The sequence below is a fragment of the Parasteatoda tepidariorum genome, chromosome 11 (genome assembly GCF_982258835.1).
Source record: "Parasteatoda tepidariorum strain Cologne lab strain chromosome 11, Ptep-v5.0, whole genome shotgun sequence".
Lineage (NCBI taxonomy): Eukaryota > Metazoa > Arthropoda > Arachnida > Araneae > Theridiidae > Parasteatoda > Parasteatoda tepidariorum.
Window position 1 is genome coordinate 22,295,239 of NC_141765.1, and position 17,398 is coordinate 22,312,636.

Here is a 17,398-nt window from a genome sequence, read left to right on the forward strand (position 1 = left end):
CCTTGTCGGTGCCTACGACATAATGTCGCTGGTCACGAAATTGTGGTGACTTAACTTCTATGAACCCCTGGCTTACAATGGGGTTTTGCGGGAATGCTTTGCTTTTCTCATATTTAAAGGTAATTTACTTCAGGAGAACCAAATTTCTTTTTAAATTTTGATTTATAATGTATTTAAAAGAATAAGACTGAAATTCTCCTTAAAATTTAAAAGTTTAATTTTATTTTTAAGCTAATTGCTGAAGCTCTGAAGACAAAGTAAAGTATGGGTAATTTTATCGAAAAAATAAATCAACCATTGCTAATATTAAAGTATAGTAATTTAGTTAGATCAATAACTAATCCCCATAAAATTTTTAAAATGTATCAGAGAAGATACGTGAACAAATTTAGTTTACTCAATGAACAGTACCCCCAATAGCTTGAAATAATAAAATAATAATTATAAGAAATAAACATTTTGAAAAGTTTCACAATTGTGTCATACTGATTAAAATACTTGAGAGAAAAATACTTGACATTCAATTAAGGTATTCTATGAAACAAAATTTAAAAATATGTCTTGTAATTCTTGGTTAATTTTAAACTTAATTTTAATATTAAATTGCCTTATTGACAAAAACTCGGTTTGAAAATGAAATTCATCAAATTATGATGTAGACCATCATTTATGTAAAAAGTGTCCTTTAACTAAAAATAATGTAATAACAACTTAATAATTTAAAAGAATAATTATACTTTTAAAAATAAAAATTTTTAATATGTACTGCCATTTTAAATTACTCTATTGCTACATATCCACAAAATCATATATTTTTGCATTTTTTAAGCTTAAAGCGTTAATTATTCCTTTTTTTTTGGCGGGAAGTTATGGGAAGTTATTGCAAGAACTCACGATTAAAATGTATACCAACATACAATTTTAAAATTTAAACTTTTTAAAATTTAAAAGCATTTTTTCTTGCTCTCAAAAATAAATTATTAACTAACATTTGTTGTCTCAATAAACAGAAAAAATAAAAAGCCGTTAACTTTTTGATAAAAAAATTTATAGCTTTGTTTTATTTTGTCATTTCAAACAAACTATTCCGACATATTCTTCTTTAAATTGCTTAAAATTATATTTTAAAATGTGACTTTATAAAATTTTTAATTAAATACTTTGTTAATCAAAATAAAGGAAATAAAATTAAAAATTGAAAGAAGTAAATGGCATAATCTAATAGCATGTCTTATTACTTTTGTCAGAGAATACTAGTTTTTTTTTCCCCTCAAATTATTTAAAAGAAGTAGAAAAAAACATTGTTGTATAAAATAAAAATTGCTTATAACATAGAATAACGGCGTAATATTTCAAATTTGTAAATACATAATACTTTAAGAAAATAAATGTTTGTGTAAATAAATATCTAACATATATAAATATATAATAAAATAGTGTAGTGAACATATTTAATATTCAATGAAAAAAGATTTTTATAGATAAGTTTCAAAAATACGAGGTAAAAATTAAACGGATGATGCTATACCACTTGTCGAATGTAAATGCTTAAAAATATATTTCAGAGCCTTAAAAAATATTCTATTTCGTTTCCTTCAGTTATTAATTTACTACATAATATTTCATAACTAATGTCATTATTAATATGATTTCTTATTAAAATTGATTCCAACTCTATATTAATTTATTCCATAATGATTATACCACAGTAATGGAATAGGAAATCGCTTGATTACTTTTTAAGATACTATATTATAGATAAATTTATAAATTTATATTATTTAATAAATTGTCAGAATGTTTCATTTTGATCAGGATAACTTTTAGAAAAATTCCCAGCGAAAATTCATTCTCAAGGTATCTAGTGGCGACATCTATTAATGTTCTACGAAATCTTTTCTGAAAGAAATTTTTTTCTTATATTTTGGTATACGTTTTTAATGTTTCAAGTTACTTCAAACACATTTTTCACTCTAACAAACAGCTAAACGTGTATATTTATCTATCAACTCTTATATATATTTGATAATATAAGAGTAAAAGAGTATTCAAAGGAACATAAAAATTAAAAATTAATAATTATTTTTAAAAATAACTATTTCCTAAAATAATTATTAATAAAAACCTCATGTTCTGAAATGTTAACAATATTTTACATAAATTTTTAAAAAAATATTTTACCAAACAATAATTTGGGATATTTATGCATGTATGAGAACAAAAACCTTGTAATTGCTTTAAAAAAATTATCAATAAATAAATTCAACATTTAAATTCAATTTTAATAACTAATGCAATATGAACATCTAACATTATGTCATCTTAGCTCAAAAGTATGATACGGAATTTTATTTTATATCATAAAATTTTTTCTGGCTTTTTACTTTTTTATGTATCTTAAAAGTAAGTCGTGAAATATAGTTACACAAAAAGTTGTAAAACTCACTCATTTAAAACTATTCATATTGAAATAAATAAATAAATAAAATATCTATGATTTCTGCACATTTAATTAAGATTTAGTTAGAAAAACTACGTTTCATCCTTTACGCTATTTACATTATTTACGCTATTTACATTATTACAATATATGCTTTTGTGCTTAGTTACTCATCTAATAAGTAGATTAGTAATTATAATTTAAATCAATAGTTGCAAATTAATTCTGCTATTTACATAATATATGATTATAATGTAGTATAATAAAATAGAATGATTAAATGGAATAATAAACAAGAAAAAACAATTTTTACGAACTTAGTATATCTTGAAATTTTAATAAGGTGAACCTGAACAAAAAGTAAATAAATAAATAAATAACATTTTGGAGATTAATGCTCTTAATCTACACGTTCGTACATTTACCGAAATATTTCTATTAAAACTGAAAATATAAATTGATTCTTCTATTTGAACATGAATACAGTTATAAAAAAACTATTTCCGTTCAGTGATTTAAAAACTCATCTTTATTGATATATACTAAGATACTCATGCATTTGAAACTTATTTTTCATATAGCTAAACTAAATCAATTTAATCATAAATTTAAAAGCCGAATAAATTTTATTGGAGTAATTAAAAATTTTATAACTTTACTAAGAACATAAAAATTTTAAATGTTACAGTTACGAAGTCAGCATGAAAATATATTTCTGCTAGCTGGACTTATTGCACTTAGCTTGTCACACTTTTTTGACTTTGTTAGACCCAACAAGGATTAGACATTTAATAAAAAATCTTATTTATCTTATTGAGAATGACATTCTGGTATTGAGAATAACATTTTGGTAAGTATTTTAAATTCTTATTTTCCAATGAAAAAAGTATTTAACTACTGAAAATTTATGAAAAAAAAAGGTTCTTAAACGCGTGTTTGGAATACCTGAAATGGTCACCAACATAACAGATAGTATCTGTTGTCGCCGGTCTTCCACGTATAGTGAATACGAATTTCCACTGGGTTACGCAAACAGGTAATTAAACTAGTCCAAAATACAACACTCATCACTATATGTATTACTATTATGTATAGAAAAACTTTCAGTTATTTTATACTTAGAGAACACCAAGGCTGAAAAATTATAATGTATAAAGCATGTAAGAATTCCGATCTGAATATATTTTTTGACCTTACATGCCCGACCGAGTAAGTAAATTTTCCAACAAAGATACCGTAAACGATCGATTAAGACGCATTTTGACGAAAATTGCTATTAAATTTTTTCTGTGAATGAAGTATTACATATGTTCTACTATATTTTCTATTTGTCTGTTTTATTCCCTTATAATGCACATCTATGCAATTTTTAAAGTTGATTTAAAACTATTTGTCTCTCGCATAATTTGCAAAGCAATAACGAGATGGCGATTGCAATATTTCTTTTCAAAGTTGGTATAATTTACTTAAAAAATTAATTTATTTGACTTCACAATTTTTTTTATTTATTTATGTTTCATTTTTTTTATTTATTTATTTATTTATTTTTTTAATTTCTGAATTTTTACGAGAGTACTTTGAGTGAATAGTCATCTAAGAAATAAAAAAAAGTTGATAAATGTCTGAAAATAATCAGATTGATTGTATGCATAAAGGTGCGGGACAATATTCACGCCGAGGGTTCATTTCAAATTCCTGAGTGTAGGTCTGTCAAAAAGAGATGATGCATATGCAGTGGATGTCTTGCTATAAATTACTTACGTTATACACATAAGAACTTTATATCTATATAGTATTTTCTTCTTCTACAAGGAGTCTTGAATTCGAACCATGATAGGGGAAAAAATGAAACTCATATTTATTACCAAACTCTAGCACTAGGGTTCGAAATTAAATCGAACCCTAGGGACAGATGCATCAGAGGCATGTCAACTCCCACCGCTTCGATCCACCCGTTCAACCTGATTGGATCCCTAAAACTGAAACAATTTTTCCCCGCACCTTCAGCTTTTTCTCTCCATATATTTTTCTTTTTCGATATTATTTGTTTTTCTTAAGAAAAATTCACCCTACCCCCAAGAATGGAGCTAAAGACAGTTGGTAATTGGTGCAAAGTTTTGGAAGGGAGTAGTAATTTTTAGGATATTTTCTTTCCTTTGCTTTTTTATTTTAGGATTTTTTTTTTCTTTCTTACTCTTTTTTCGAGACTTTATTAAAAAGATTTAGAAATTGCTTTTTGTGGGATATTTTCAAAGTTTGGAAAGTTTAACGGAAAGTTTCGAATTTGATTTTCACATATTATTTAATAACTGCCCGATAAATTTATACTCTTCTTCAGCTGAGCCAATTTATTATTAGAGAAACTTTCATTTTCTTTTACATCATAAAACATCATTTTGATATAGTTAATAAAAATTTACACGAATATATTTGGGTTCTACTTAACAAACTTCTAAGAAATAAATAACATAACGCTCAATAAAACCATTAAAACCCATGTTTATAAACCATAAAACGCTCGCAATTTTAAAAGAGTTCTTTTATTTTCAGTTTTGGATTATGTTTTTCAAGGATTTTTTTTTTAAATGGTATTCTTTAAATTCTTAAAAATATTATTTAGTTTTTAAGTTATTTTAGTTGTGCTTAATCAAACATATTTCATAATGCATAATGGAAATTTTAAAACTGCAGTATTAAGCCGTTGCAAATCATTACTTCACAGCTAACTTAATCTTTCATGTCAGCACACTGAAGCAACTGGGAACAATGCAAAGGAATTCTTGTTATTCAAGGTTTTAAAAAAATTACATGCATTATTAAGAGTTATTTTTAGTTGTGCTTAATCGAACGTGTTTCATAATACATTAAAGAAATTTTTTAATTGAAGTAATAAACCGTGGCAAGTCATTAGGACGTAGCTGGCTTAATTTTTCTTACCAGCTATCACACGCACCTTAAGCAACTAGGAACAATGTAAAAAATTCTTGTTTTTCAAGGCTTTTTTTTAAAAACTGCATACATTATTAATTGTTATTTTTACTTGTGCTTAATAGAACGTGTTTCATAACACATCAAAGAAATTTTTTAATTTTTTAAGTTTAAACCGGTGCAGATCATTATGTCACAGCTATCTTAATTTTACTGAAGTAAATAGGAACAATGTAAAGAAAAGCAAAGAAATTTCTTCACATTTTTTTACTGGTTGAAATATATTTAAACCTCGTATACATACAACATAATTAATACACTTAAAACCCCGTCAAGAAGGCACTTAGTGTCTATCATTTTCTTAAACCAATCTTAAAGCGTGAATCTCATCTAATCCTTATAGACCAAGGACGTTTCTACTTGTAATCCATCAGGCCAGTACTTACACTTGCCTCACCATCATTGAGAATTGATTGTTTTTTAAAAGAAAATTGATTTCTAAATTTTATGATTTCAAGTTACTGTAAAATATGAGGTGTAATGTCTCTCCGAATATGATGCTGACCTACCCCAAAAATTGTGTGACGTCAGACTTTATTTCTGGTTAACACTAAATTGAAGTTTTATATACAATTTAAAGGGTGTAATTTTAATCTAAATACTTAGAATGCACGGAGAAAAAAATTCTGGTGAAATTACCCTACTGTATGATAATGACATTTCTAATTAAAAAATACAATTATTGTTATTAAATTAAAAATATACGGTATTTAAACCATTCATTTGGTAATTTTTCCGTTCATATGTCTTCTGTTATCATATAACTGTTGGCAGGAAATTATGATTTTTCACAATTAGAGTTCTTTGTAATATTTAGTAAAACAATACAAAACTGATTGATTTTGTAAATTGAAGTAATTTCAATGATGAATAACTGTTTCTCTTCTCCAAATACTTGCAAATTTGAAATAGCATTGTTCAAAAGTAAGCCGTGTTTAAAATATTTTACCTTTAACGCAGAAAAAGATACCGGCGTTTCATGTTGTGTTTCATAACAATAAATTATTAAAATGCTAAGCATATTTTCCACTTATTTTGTCCTAAATTAATACAAAATGATGAAAAAATGAGTTTAATAAAAATTCTGCTTCAAAAGGTTGAAATAAAAAGTAAGGAAAATTGATTATCAGTTTACGAAAAAAAAATTCTGTATCACCTAATAGTTTTCAAATTTATTACTGCATAGGAGATTACAGAAAGCATTGAAGTAAAGTGTTATTGAAGGGATTAAAAAAATTATTGGTCCCAAGGATTAAAAAAGCTGGAAATAAATTTATATTATGCATAATTTTAATATGTCTTAAATATTTAATAATCAATAGGAGCTTTAATTTCAAATTACGAAATAATCTTATTCAACAACACAAGTTTAATACATTCACCAAATTTTTACTTTTGCTTTGCAGGGAATTTTTTTTTAAATTAACACGGCGACGATACTGTTTAATTTTCTTACTAAAAATATTACTTAAAAAAAAATTTTTTTTTCTTTTTTAAAAAATTAAAGTTTAGAGATTGGTTAATACCATTTGCAGAAAATAATTCTCTTCTATTTTTTTATTATTTTGTAGTTTGATAACATTTACTGTTAGTTAAAGGAAAGAAATATACAAAAATTGAGAGAATTAAACACGAATTGCGCTTATTTAAGAAATATGAAACGGAGAATGAAAAGAAAAGCAATTAAATAAAAAGACAACAAAACGAAATGAAGAAAATTAAAATCAATTATTTTATCTAAAATTCATTAAAACAAAACCATTTTTTTATACCATTTGTTTTCATTAAAAATAAAGTATTTGCCAAAACAAAATTCCAGTTCTTACTTTTTGCTCACTTTTATTTATTTATTTTTTAAATTTCATTTACATTTAGCGAGATTAATAGGCATACACTTTCAATCAAAGAATGATATTGTAATTATTGTGTTAAACTAGATAATTGTACTAAAATATAACTTTGAAATTTATCGTAGTTTAACTTTGAAGCAGCATTCTTCACAATAATTGTCATTCTTCGAAAGCTGTAAAAATTCTCATATATCTTATCAGTTTTCTGATGCTGAGAAAAAGCAGTTGTTTAATCTCTGTTGGAAAAAGTATATATATAGACTTTTGGTTTGTGATTTTTCTTTTCAGACAAAATGGTATGTATTAGTTTTTCATCATTTTTTTTTTGAATATTTGCACTTATATTTAAATTTATTCAATGCTTATTTTGCTGGAATCAATAGTTCCTTAATTTTTACTGCTTTAGAGATAAATTACACTGGAGAACAATTTTTTTCTGTTGCATGAAACTTTTTATCAGATCGTAAATACTTGCGTATCGCTGAATTCAAATCCACAATTGGTTTCTCTCTGAAAGCTACAGGCTTTTTCAAATGACATTTTTGGTCTGTTATATGTCAAAATGTACAAGTTTAAAAACGTTATATATAACAGGGCTTCCATACATGTTGCGACAAACTTCTAGGGGAGTTAAGGCACATCATCAGGATTGAAACTGCATAGGATTCCATGCCTGGAAATGTCGTCATACGTCAATAGAGGCGCTTCCATAGTATAAACTATTTCTTTGTGTGCTTTTGATCAGTTCATAGTAGGGAAGCTCCCCTATTCGCGTACAACGACGTTTCGGACATAGATTTCTATACAGTTTTGATTCTTATAATGTGCTCTAACTCACCTAGAAGTTTGGCGCAACATATGCTCGACCCCCTGCAATAAATAATGCTTTTAACTTGTACATTTTAACAACAAAAAAATGGATTAAAAATTACCTTAAAAAAAATCTGCTGCTTTATGAGCAAAAATAATTTGAAATCCTCTCGTCCGAATTAGGCAAAATCAAGCATTTGTGCAAATACAGCAAAAGATACAGCAAAAGATCTTGAGTTATCATTTTTAAACAATTTATAAATAATTATAATGCAGTCTTTTATTCTTGTAGAAAGAAATATTATCGAAAATTTAAATCATACGCCACAATATTTACTTAACTTTCTTCATATGATATCTTTTAAAGAATTATAAATGATTTAATTAAATATGGGGTTAAATATAACTAAGTATACATAACATAATGAAAAAGTGTCATTTATTTGTCAAAGAAAGAGTTAACGCGAGTCAATGTTTTTTATAATGGCAAGTAACTGACACGTTTCGAAATTAAGTGGTATAAATATAATAAACTTAATTTTCGCATTAAATACCAGCAATAACCATTTAAAATAACTTTCCTTGTATTTAAAATTATTTTTAAATAACTGAAGTCTTTATCATCTCAAATCAAATTTATACAAATTTTAACACAGATTAAACAGAATTATAAGATTTTTTAAAATATATATATGAAAAAAAGAATTTCATTCTGTGTTTCTTTTTAACCAGATATGATCAAATGCTTTCTTTTTTCAAGTTTATAAACATGATTGAAATTCTTTGGCTTTATAATAGTAATTATGAAATTGCAATTTTGAGAGTGGGGTTAGCAATGAACTGATTACCACCGAATATTAATAGTAAACAACTATTTTAATTCATACACTCCCCAAAAAACCCTAAAACTAAATACATCTGAGTTTTTAATTCAGAAATTTTAATGTAAACCAATATTTTAAAGGGCGTAAATGAAAATTAGAAAATTAACATCCTCATTAAAATTTTAAAAAATATATTTACGTTAACTACATATGAAATTCAATATTTGGCTGCAATTTAGAAACCTTTATTCATATTAAATTACGTATGTGATAAATTCAAAGTTCATTTATTATTCTATTTAAATATTTTTAGTCGTTATTGCTCTATAATCACTTGGAGTTCAAGTTTAATAATATATCCTTGCATTTTTTTTAAATATTTTATCAGCAATTTTATTAGCAATATACTATATTCTTCATTCAAATTCAATACTCTGAATTTCTGAGCAAAAATAGTCTTTATAATATATCCTTGCAATAATTAAATAAAAATTACTATTTTACCATAAATAAAAATACCTGTGTATTTTTCCTTAAAATTAAATACCCTATAAACTCGAACAGTACAAAATAAATTTTTAATTATTTACTATTAAAACAACCCGTTTATTTACAGGTAAAACTGATGGAGCACGTTTTCAAGGCTTGGCTAATTTTCCTGATCGCCAGTTTGGCGCTTGCTGATGAACAATCAGATCCCTGCCCAAAACTAAGCTCCTCTTCACCATGTAGATGCAAGACTCAATACGACTCGTATGGAGAAGGTACTGAAGTACAGTGCTCTAACATAAATAGCAAAGACACCTTGTACGAAGAACTTCAGAAATTCCGTGGTTACCCAATTGATAACCTGAAATTAAACAATCTTCGGGTGCCATTTTTACCTGCCGGTTTATCTATAGGTTTGTCAGTCAAGAGTCTTTCTATAGTAAATGGTTTTGTAGGTAACCTATATTCACCTAAAGATGCAACTCCGTCTCCATTAGAAGGTCTTGAAGATTCATTAAGAGAAGTTCATATTATAAACACAATGGATGTAAACAAATGGTTGTGGCCAGATGTAAAGAAATTTAAGAAACTGAGGAAAATATCAGTAACAAATTCTCCTTTAGATTTTGTTGGCCATACTTTTGCTGAAATCGGAGAAGGATCTCTGGAAAGCATCTCAGTTAGGAATAGCAGAGTGTATAGAATCCATCCTCAAGCTTTCCCAGAACTTACAAATTTATTTCATGCAGATTTTGAAGGCAATAATCTTCCATACCTGGTTCGAACCATGTTCCCTAATCCAGCTCCTAAGTTAGAGATCTTGAATTTTAGGTAAATTGAAACATTTTCTTTATTGATTGATATTAACTTAAGCATAGATATGTTTAATTAACATTCGAATGAAGTCTGTAAGAAAAAAATATTTTATTTACTACAAGAAGAATCTTGTAAAAAATTTGAAACAAAATAACGCTTGCAGTTATTTATAAAACATTTTATAATTTTTCTTCAGATTTTTATAATTTTCTTCGAGAAATTATGTAAATATGAGACTTATAAATTTAGTTCCATTTTTTTTACTTTCAAAAAAATTGAAAAAATTTTTTCTAATTTAAAAATTTTTTTGTATAAAAAAAGAAGCATAACTTATAATTGATTCATGAACTGATGTAAATAATATTTTTCTTAAATTTTTGCAAACCCCCCTTCCTAATTTCAACTTTCTGTTTCATAGTGAGAAAATAATCATAATCATAAGAATCTAAAAGGTATCAGATTGGTGAAACTGTAGGAGAAAAAACATTTAATTTACTACACAAAGATTCTTAGACAAATTTGAAAGAAGTAACGCTTGCTAGTAACAATTATCTTTATAAAACATTTTTTTTTATTTTTTTATATGACTCTTCGCAATAATGAGATAAATGTAAAATGAATAAAATTAGATCCACTTTCTTGCTTTTTAAAAAATTAAAGTATATTTTTTTTAAAAATTCTTAAATATGTTTAAATTTTTAATTTTCTTAATTTTAATATTATTTTAATTTTAAATTTAAAAAAAAGCAAAGCATAAATTATGTTATGAACTTATATAAATAATACATTTCTTAAATTTTTAAACCATCCCCTAATATCAACTTTCTGTTTTATAGTTTTGAAAATAATCATAATCATAAGGACATCAGATTCGTGCAAAAGTTTTCATACGTTGAGAGATTGTTGTATTAAAATTTGAATCTAATCTAATATAGAATTTATCTCCTAAAAAGCTAACAAAAAATATCCCTTTTGATTCAAGTATTTTTTACATAAGTTTCATTTGTTAAGAAATTATGATACAAAAAATTAGATAATTATTATCGTATACTACAAAACTTTACGGAAAAAAATAATTTGACCAATCGTAATTTTTATACAAATATTTATTGCAAAATCACTGAATCTCTGCAATTAAATAAATATTACTGTAAAAATTACGGTAAAGTGAATTTTACGGATGATGTACTCAGGGTGTTAATACTTTTTTCTGTAATTTGATTCCGAATTTTTTACTGTGTACTGTCTACATAATTTCTAAGTTTTATAACATATCATTTTTAGGCACAATCGTCTGTTCACTTTGAATGAGAATATGTTTGAAAACATGCCTGCCCTCAAATTCCTAGATTTCTCCAGAAACGATTTCAAAAAGTTCGAAAGTGTTCCCTTCTCGCCTTTATGGAATCAGCTAGAGTTTTTATTTTTGAGTGGTAAGTCTTCTTTGTTCTTTTTCCATGTTTCTTTGTTTTTTATACCGTGTTTCCTGCTGTGCCTTTCACACTTTAACTCTCAATCCACCGAAATATATTATTTAAATGGATTAGATTTAATGTAAAGTAAGCAATAAAATATTCCGCTTTCGAATAACTTTTGATCTCATGATCTGATATGTTAAATTCGAAAATCAATGTTTTTTTTTTTAAAGGTTTATCTATATTTTAGGTTTTCTAAAAAGCCAATTTCAGTGGCATAAAGAAAACCCTTCTTCCCAAGTTACACACACACGACGTATTAAGATACCATTCACAAAGTGCCATAAATATGTCATAATTATGCATCTTACTCCTGCAACACGCGACGACGCTACTATTCATTTAAAACATCTTAAAATCATTTATTTGTTGAGAATATGCCTTTATTTAATGGCATTAAAAATTCAAAACTTGTATTTTTTATTTTATATTCAAGGTTTTATCCCGTTTCCGCTTATTTTCAATACATTGAGGAAGTGGAGTCATATGAGTCATAACTCAAATAATATTAATTATAAACTACTTATTTATCAGATTTAATAATAAGTTATTATTATTAAATCTGATAAATAATTCACTAAATGCTTTTTGTTTTAAGCACTACTTCTTCTACTTATTTTCTTCTCTTTTTATCTTTTACTCACTAGTTCTACGGATACATAACATAACTTTAGAAACTAACTAATTCATGTAAACTTGATTCTACAATGAAACTCTATGTTTACACATAAACTAAACTCAGTGGCGCGACAGCCCATAGAGGGCCAAGGCCTACTGTGTCCATCTCAGTTTTCTTGACATTGGGCTCTGGGGTGCAGAAGCATATGTTCCGGTTAGGTGGTAACGCGAAATCCCCAGTGTTTAGTTCCCAAGCATGCTTGGTACTCATTTATCGACCCACTGAAGGGATGAAAGGCTGAGTCAACCTTGCACGGCCCCAGGATTGAACCCAGGACCTGTGGCACGACAGCGCGAAGTGTTACAACTCAGCCACCGGGCGGGGATGTTTACATATATAATAGTTTAATCTATATGTAATAATTTTTGAAAACACAGATACGTTAACGACAGAAAAAAGATAAAATAAACAATTATAAAATAGCACTTTGGGTAAAAATGCTTACTAATTGTGCAATTTAAAATTCCGAATTTGGTGAGTAAAGTTATGAAAGGTATAAATTTTCGATGGAAGTAAAATTTATCTTTAAAACGCACACAGCATTTTAACCTGTGACCAAAAACTTCCCTTAAATAAAGAAATTACGGCCTAAAAATAAACAATCAAACTCAAAAAATTTTTTATAAGAACAGTGTTCAAAGTTTAACCTGTAAAAATGGCCTAATTACACCTAAATATGTCTTTACTATTAAAACTTCATCCTTCTACCTGACCCTTCAGTGGATTAATTCTGTTGTAAAGAAAAAATACCTATCGAAAATGTACAAGTAATTTCTAACGATATTTGTGCTATTCACCTTATTTTAATGCTACAATTTACATAATTTTATGATATACTTCATACAGAACTATAATATTTCATATTGATTTATAAGCTTGAATCATAAATAATAATGCATAAAATCCCTTTCAGAAAACCCCTTCAATTGTGATTGCAGTCTTGCACCGTTGAAAAACAGATTAACATCAAACAATCTTCCCAAATCAAATGATTTCAAAAGCATCACATGTATGAACCATGGAGCTCTCAGAAAGACGAAACTCGCAGAATTAGACACCTCTTCTCTTCAGTGTTACTAATTTGAATAAAAAAATTCTTTTCTACTCTTATACATATTTAAATTTTTTTTTTAGTTTATGAACTGCATATATACATTATTTTGCAATATAATAACATCAATTTTTATTTATAATGAAGCTTTAAAATTGTAAGTAATACACTAAATTTAGTTTCATATTTAAAACTTAATTTTTTTGAAATTAATTATCATACACTGTTAGAAATTTCTCGGAAAAAAAATGCTTAATAACAACTTATTCAATTGTTGTTTTACCATATTCAAACAAAATAGTCAGATAACCATAAATAAGATGGTATTCAAACTGTTAACCGTGAGAAAAATCGTTTATTAGCTGCTTTTACCTAATACGGTTAAACAACCAGAATTTTATCGTGCCACCTATAAACCCCACTTAGTTCCTTGCAGCTGGGTACATATTATAGCCGAGCGGGCTATCTGTCAATCTTATAGACGACAGAACGCGTTGTGTCCCAGCGTGAATATTACAATATTTCCACCAATCTCTTCAACACACGAAGAGTTTTCAGTATCCTGCGCTTCCCTATTTGTGACCCTGGACAATTAGAATACAACACTCTTATTCAAGCATAGATGGGAGCTCCATAAAGCTGCTTAACACAAAAAAGTCTAGTATTTCCCATCTCTTACAAGCGATGTAACAAACAGATTAACTAATTAACGCACATTCCACAGTTTTTTCGACAAAGCACAACTCAAAAACAACCTAACTCCAATGCCCATAACATAACGAAAAGCCTAGTTTCAATGTCCTATTAAACTTCTTATATGCGGTTTTGAAACCATGCTAGTTTTAAATGGTTAAAAAACGCATAGTTTTGTATTCGTGGTTTTTAAACATATTGGTTGAAAACGGTATCAAAACCGTAAAAGAAGAAAAATGTGCTTTTAAGCAAAACTTTAAGGTTAATTGGATAGACAGATTGCTGCCGGTTATTTTACAGTAATTTTGGAGTAAATTGGAATGAAAATTCTAACAATGTACAGAAAATTGAGCCCTTATTTAGTATATTTGAAGAGCTGAGTGTATGAGGATTCTTAATAACATTTCAGTGAATTGAGTAAATTCGCTTTAAAATTAATCCGCTCACAGTAAAGTAAAAAATAATGTCTTGTCTTCATTTTTTATTCACAAGTTTTCAGTTTGTAAAATCAATAAATCCCTTACAATCATTATTTTGGCATCATTATGTTCGTTGTCTTGACATTTCAATTTGTTGCCAAAACTAAAGCTTTTTAAGGTTAAATATCTACTGTTAGTTGTTAAATGCACTTGGAAGTTTCCTCCACTCCGAAGCACACAAATATTTTCATCTAGTATTTTCTTCCACTGAGATCTTCGAAATTAAAGAAAGAAAAAAAAACACCACAATTAAAAAATTTTATGTAGTTAAATAAGAGTAAAATAGAATCTTTCCTCGATAAATCTGAACTTTTCCAAAAATGTCGTTTAGATGTCACTAAGCTCCTTTAAACTTTTTTTTAACTTAGACAACTTGATTGACTTAAGTCAAATATACATTTTTTTTAATACAAACATTTTTTTTAGTACAGACTCTTTAAAAAAACTCTATATTAAAGAAAGTTATAAATTAGAGAGAATTTCTCCAAATAACAACAAAACTAACTCGAATTAAAACATTCTTTATTAAAATTCAGTAAAAATAAGTCATCTCACTAACACAGTAGGTCACAGTTCATTGGTCATAATTCATTTTAACATTCCATAACATTTTAACAGACAGGTATCTCACTTATATCTACAGGTATCACACTAATTATATCATGCTATAATTATTTCAAAACATAAATCTTCAGTGGAATGTTAAGTGTTCTTTAAATTATATTTAAAAATTTTAAAAAATAAATATTAATGCTCCATTACAAATATCACAATTTAAGAAGCAAAATACATGTTCACAATAAACGCAATTGCATGTTTAAACACGGAAAATGTTTTAAATAATTTTTTCAAAACATAAATCTTCAGTGGAATGTTTAGTGTTCTTTAAATTATATTTAAAAATTTTAAAAAATAAATATTAATTCTCCATTACAAATATCACAATTTAAGAAGCAAAATACATGTTCACAATAAATGTAATTGCATGTTTAAACACGGAAAATGTTTTAAATAATTATTTCAAAACATAAATCTTCAGTGGAATGTTTAGTGTTCTTTAAATTATATTTAAAAATTTTAAAAAATGAATATTAATTCTCCATTACAAATATCACAATTTAAGAAGCAAAATACATGTTCACAATAAACGTAATTGCATCTTTAAACACGGAAAATGTTTTAAATAATTATACACAAAAATTGCAAATAAATACCTCGAAAATATCCTTTACTTTATATAAAAAAAGTAAAACTTAACAAAGTATTACTGTATTACATATACAAATTAGATGGTAATAAGTATAATTCAAAATAATAACATCAAAATTATATTATGCTTATAATTTATGCTTTTAAATAGAATAGAAGCATGTTTATGTGAAATATATACTAATTTTAATTTTATATAATCAAAATTTTTTAAATATTCTTCAAAAAGTAGAAAAGAAATGTTAGTATTTAAGTAATAAATAATCAGGCTCAAAACAATAACAGCATGTCTTCAATATGTTTTTGAATTTTCTGGAGAAATAAATTTTAAAAGTAGTTATAGAAGCATCAACAAGAATCTTTTCAAATAGCAAGAAATACTTTTAAAACAAACCTGTTTTAAATTTTATTGAAAATAACTTACAATAAATTGTATTGTTGAATAATTGTATGCTAAATGCTTAGTTTCGAATATTTACAAATAATCAAACTATAAATCAGCATTGTAATTTAAAGCACAAAATTAATAGATTTTTGCTTCGTATTTTTTTTTCTTTAATTTTCTTCAAGAAATAAATCAATAGCTTAAGCTCTCAAAAAAAAAAACATTACTACGTAAAAACAAAAATGAACTAAGAAATTAAAATTTCCTAAAAATAAATTGCAGATAAATCAAAAAAATAATTGAAAGATATTTGAATGCAATATACTTTTAATATATTACTATATTTCGATTATTATATATTTCGATTGTAATGCAATTAACCATCAAAAAAATATTTTTTTTTTTCAAACAAAACATTTATTTTAAGAAAGAATTCATAAATATTTACTTCATTAAAATAATATTTAAAATAATTCAATTTTATTAAAATAAGATGTTTGAAAAATAAAATTTTAATGGTAAAAATTTTGCCAGTAAGGAAAAGGTCTTCATTATCATTTTTGCAACAAATTTTATCTCACAATACTTCTTAGAATTAATATTTGGTCATTACAATGAACACTTTATCATTTAGAGGAAGATTTTGTCATTAATGAGAATATTTTTTCATTACCGTACATTTCTGATATAATTTTTTTTCTTTCAATATTTCCAAAACAATAATTAAGAATATACAAAAGTAATACGTTCTTCAATCAGAAAAATCAAATTCTATTGTAAATTTGCGTTAATGTGTTACACATTTTAACAGTACGTTATAAAATAACCTCATTAAATCTATAACACACCCAAATAAATTTTATTAAAAAAAATCCTTATAACAATAATTTAATTTCGTAATCCTGTTATTTAAAAAATAATAATTTACTAACTAAACATTGAAAACAGTCATAAATATAGCAAAAACTTTCGTTCGATTTAAATTTACTTCAATGTAACAATTAAATTTTTTACCATTCTAAACAAATTAATCAAATATTCAGTAATCACAATTTTGGAAATTTTGACGTCAACTTTTATAGCAAAAACAACTAATTAACATAGTATAAAGCCTTTTTAAAAATTTACACTGCTCTTCTTTTCAATAAACAGTTTTCTAGCATTCTCACAATTAAGTCAATGAAGAATTAAAGGGATGAATATATAACAA

General features: G+C 26.0%; 1 protein-coding gene across 1 annotated transcript; it reads left to right on the forward strand.

Moving 5' to 3' along the window:
• The first annotated feature begins 9,527 nt into the window (after window positions 1-9,527).
• LOC107451514 (uncharacterized) lies at window positions 9,528-14,647 on the forward strand. The gene is made up of 3 exons (XM_016067643.4): window positions 9,528-10,232; window positions 11,502-11,650; window positions 13,285-14,647. Exons 1-3 carry the CDS (start codon window positions 9,538-9,540, stop codon window positions 13,449-13,451), a joined length of 1,011 nt encoding a protein of 336 aa, XP_015923129.4. The 5' UTR covers window positions 9,528-9,537; the 3' UTR covers window positions 13,452-14,647.
• Window positions 14,648-17,398: the final 2,751 nt, after the last annotated feature.

Bases quoted from the DNA above. Each gene is read 5' to 3' on its own strand.
- LOC107451514 (XM_016067643.4), top strand. From the start codon at position 9,538: ATGGAGCACGTTTTCAAGGCTTGGCTAATTTTCCTGATCGCCAGTTTG. The intron at 10,233-11,501 runs GTAAATTGAAAC...TATCATTTTTAG, and splicing joins TTAGAGATCTTGAATTTTAG to GCACAATCGTCTGTTCACTT. The intron at 11,651-13,284 runs GTAAGTCTTCTT...AATCCCTTTCAG, and splicing joins AGAGTTTTTATTTTTGAGTG to AAAACCCCTTCAATTGTGAT.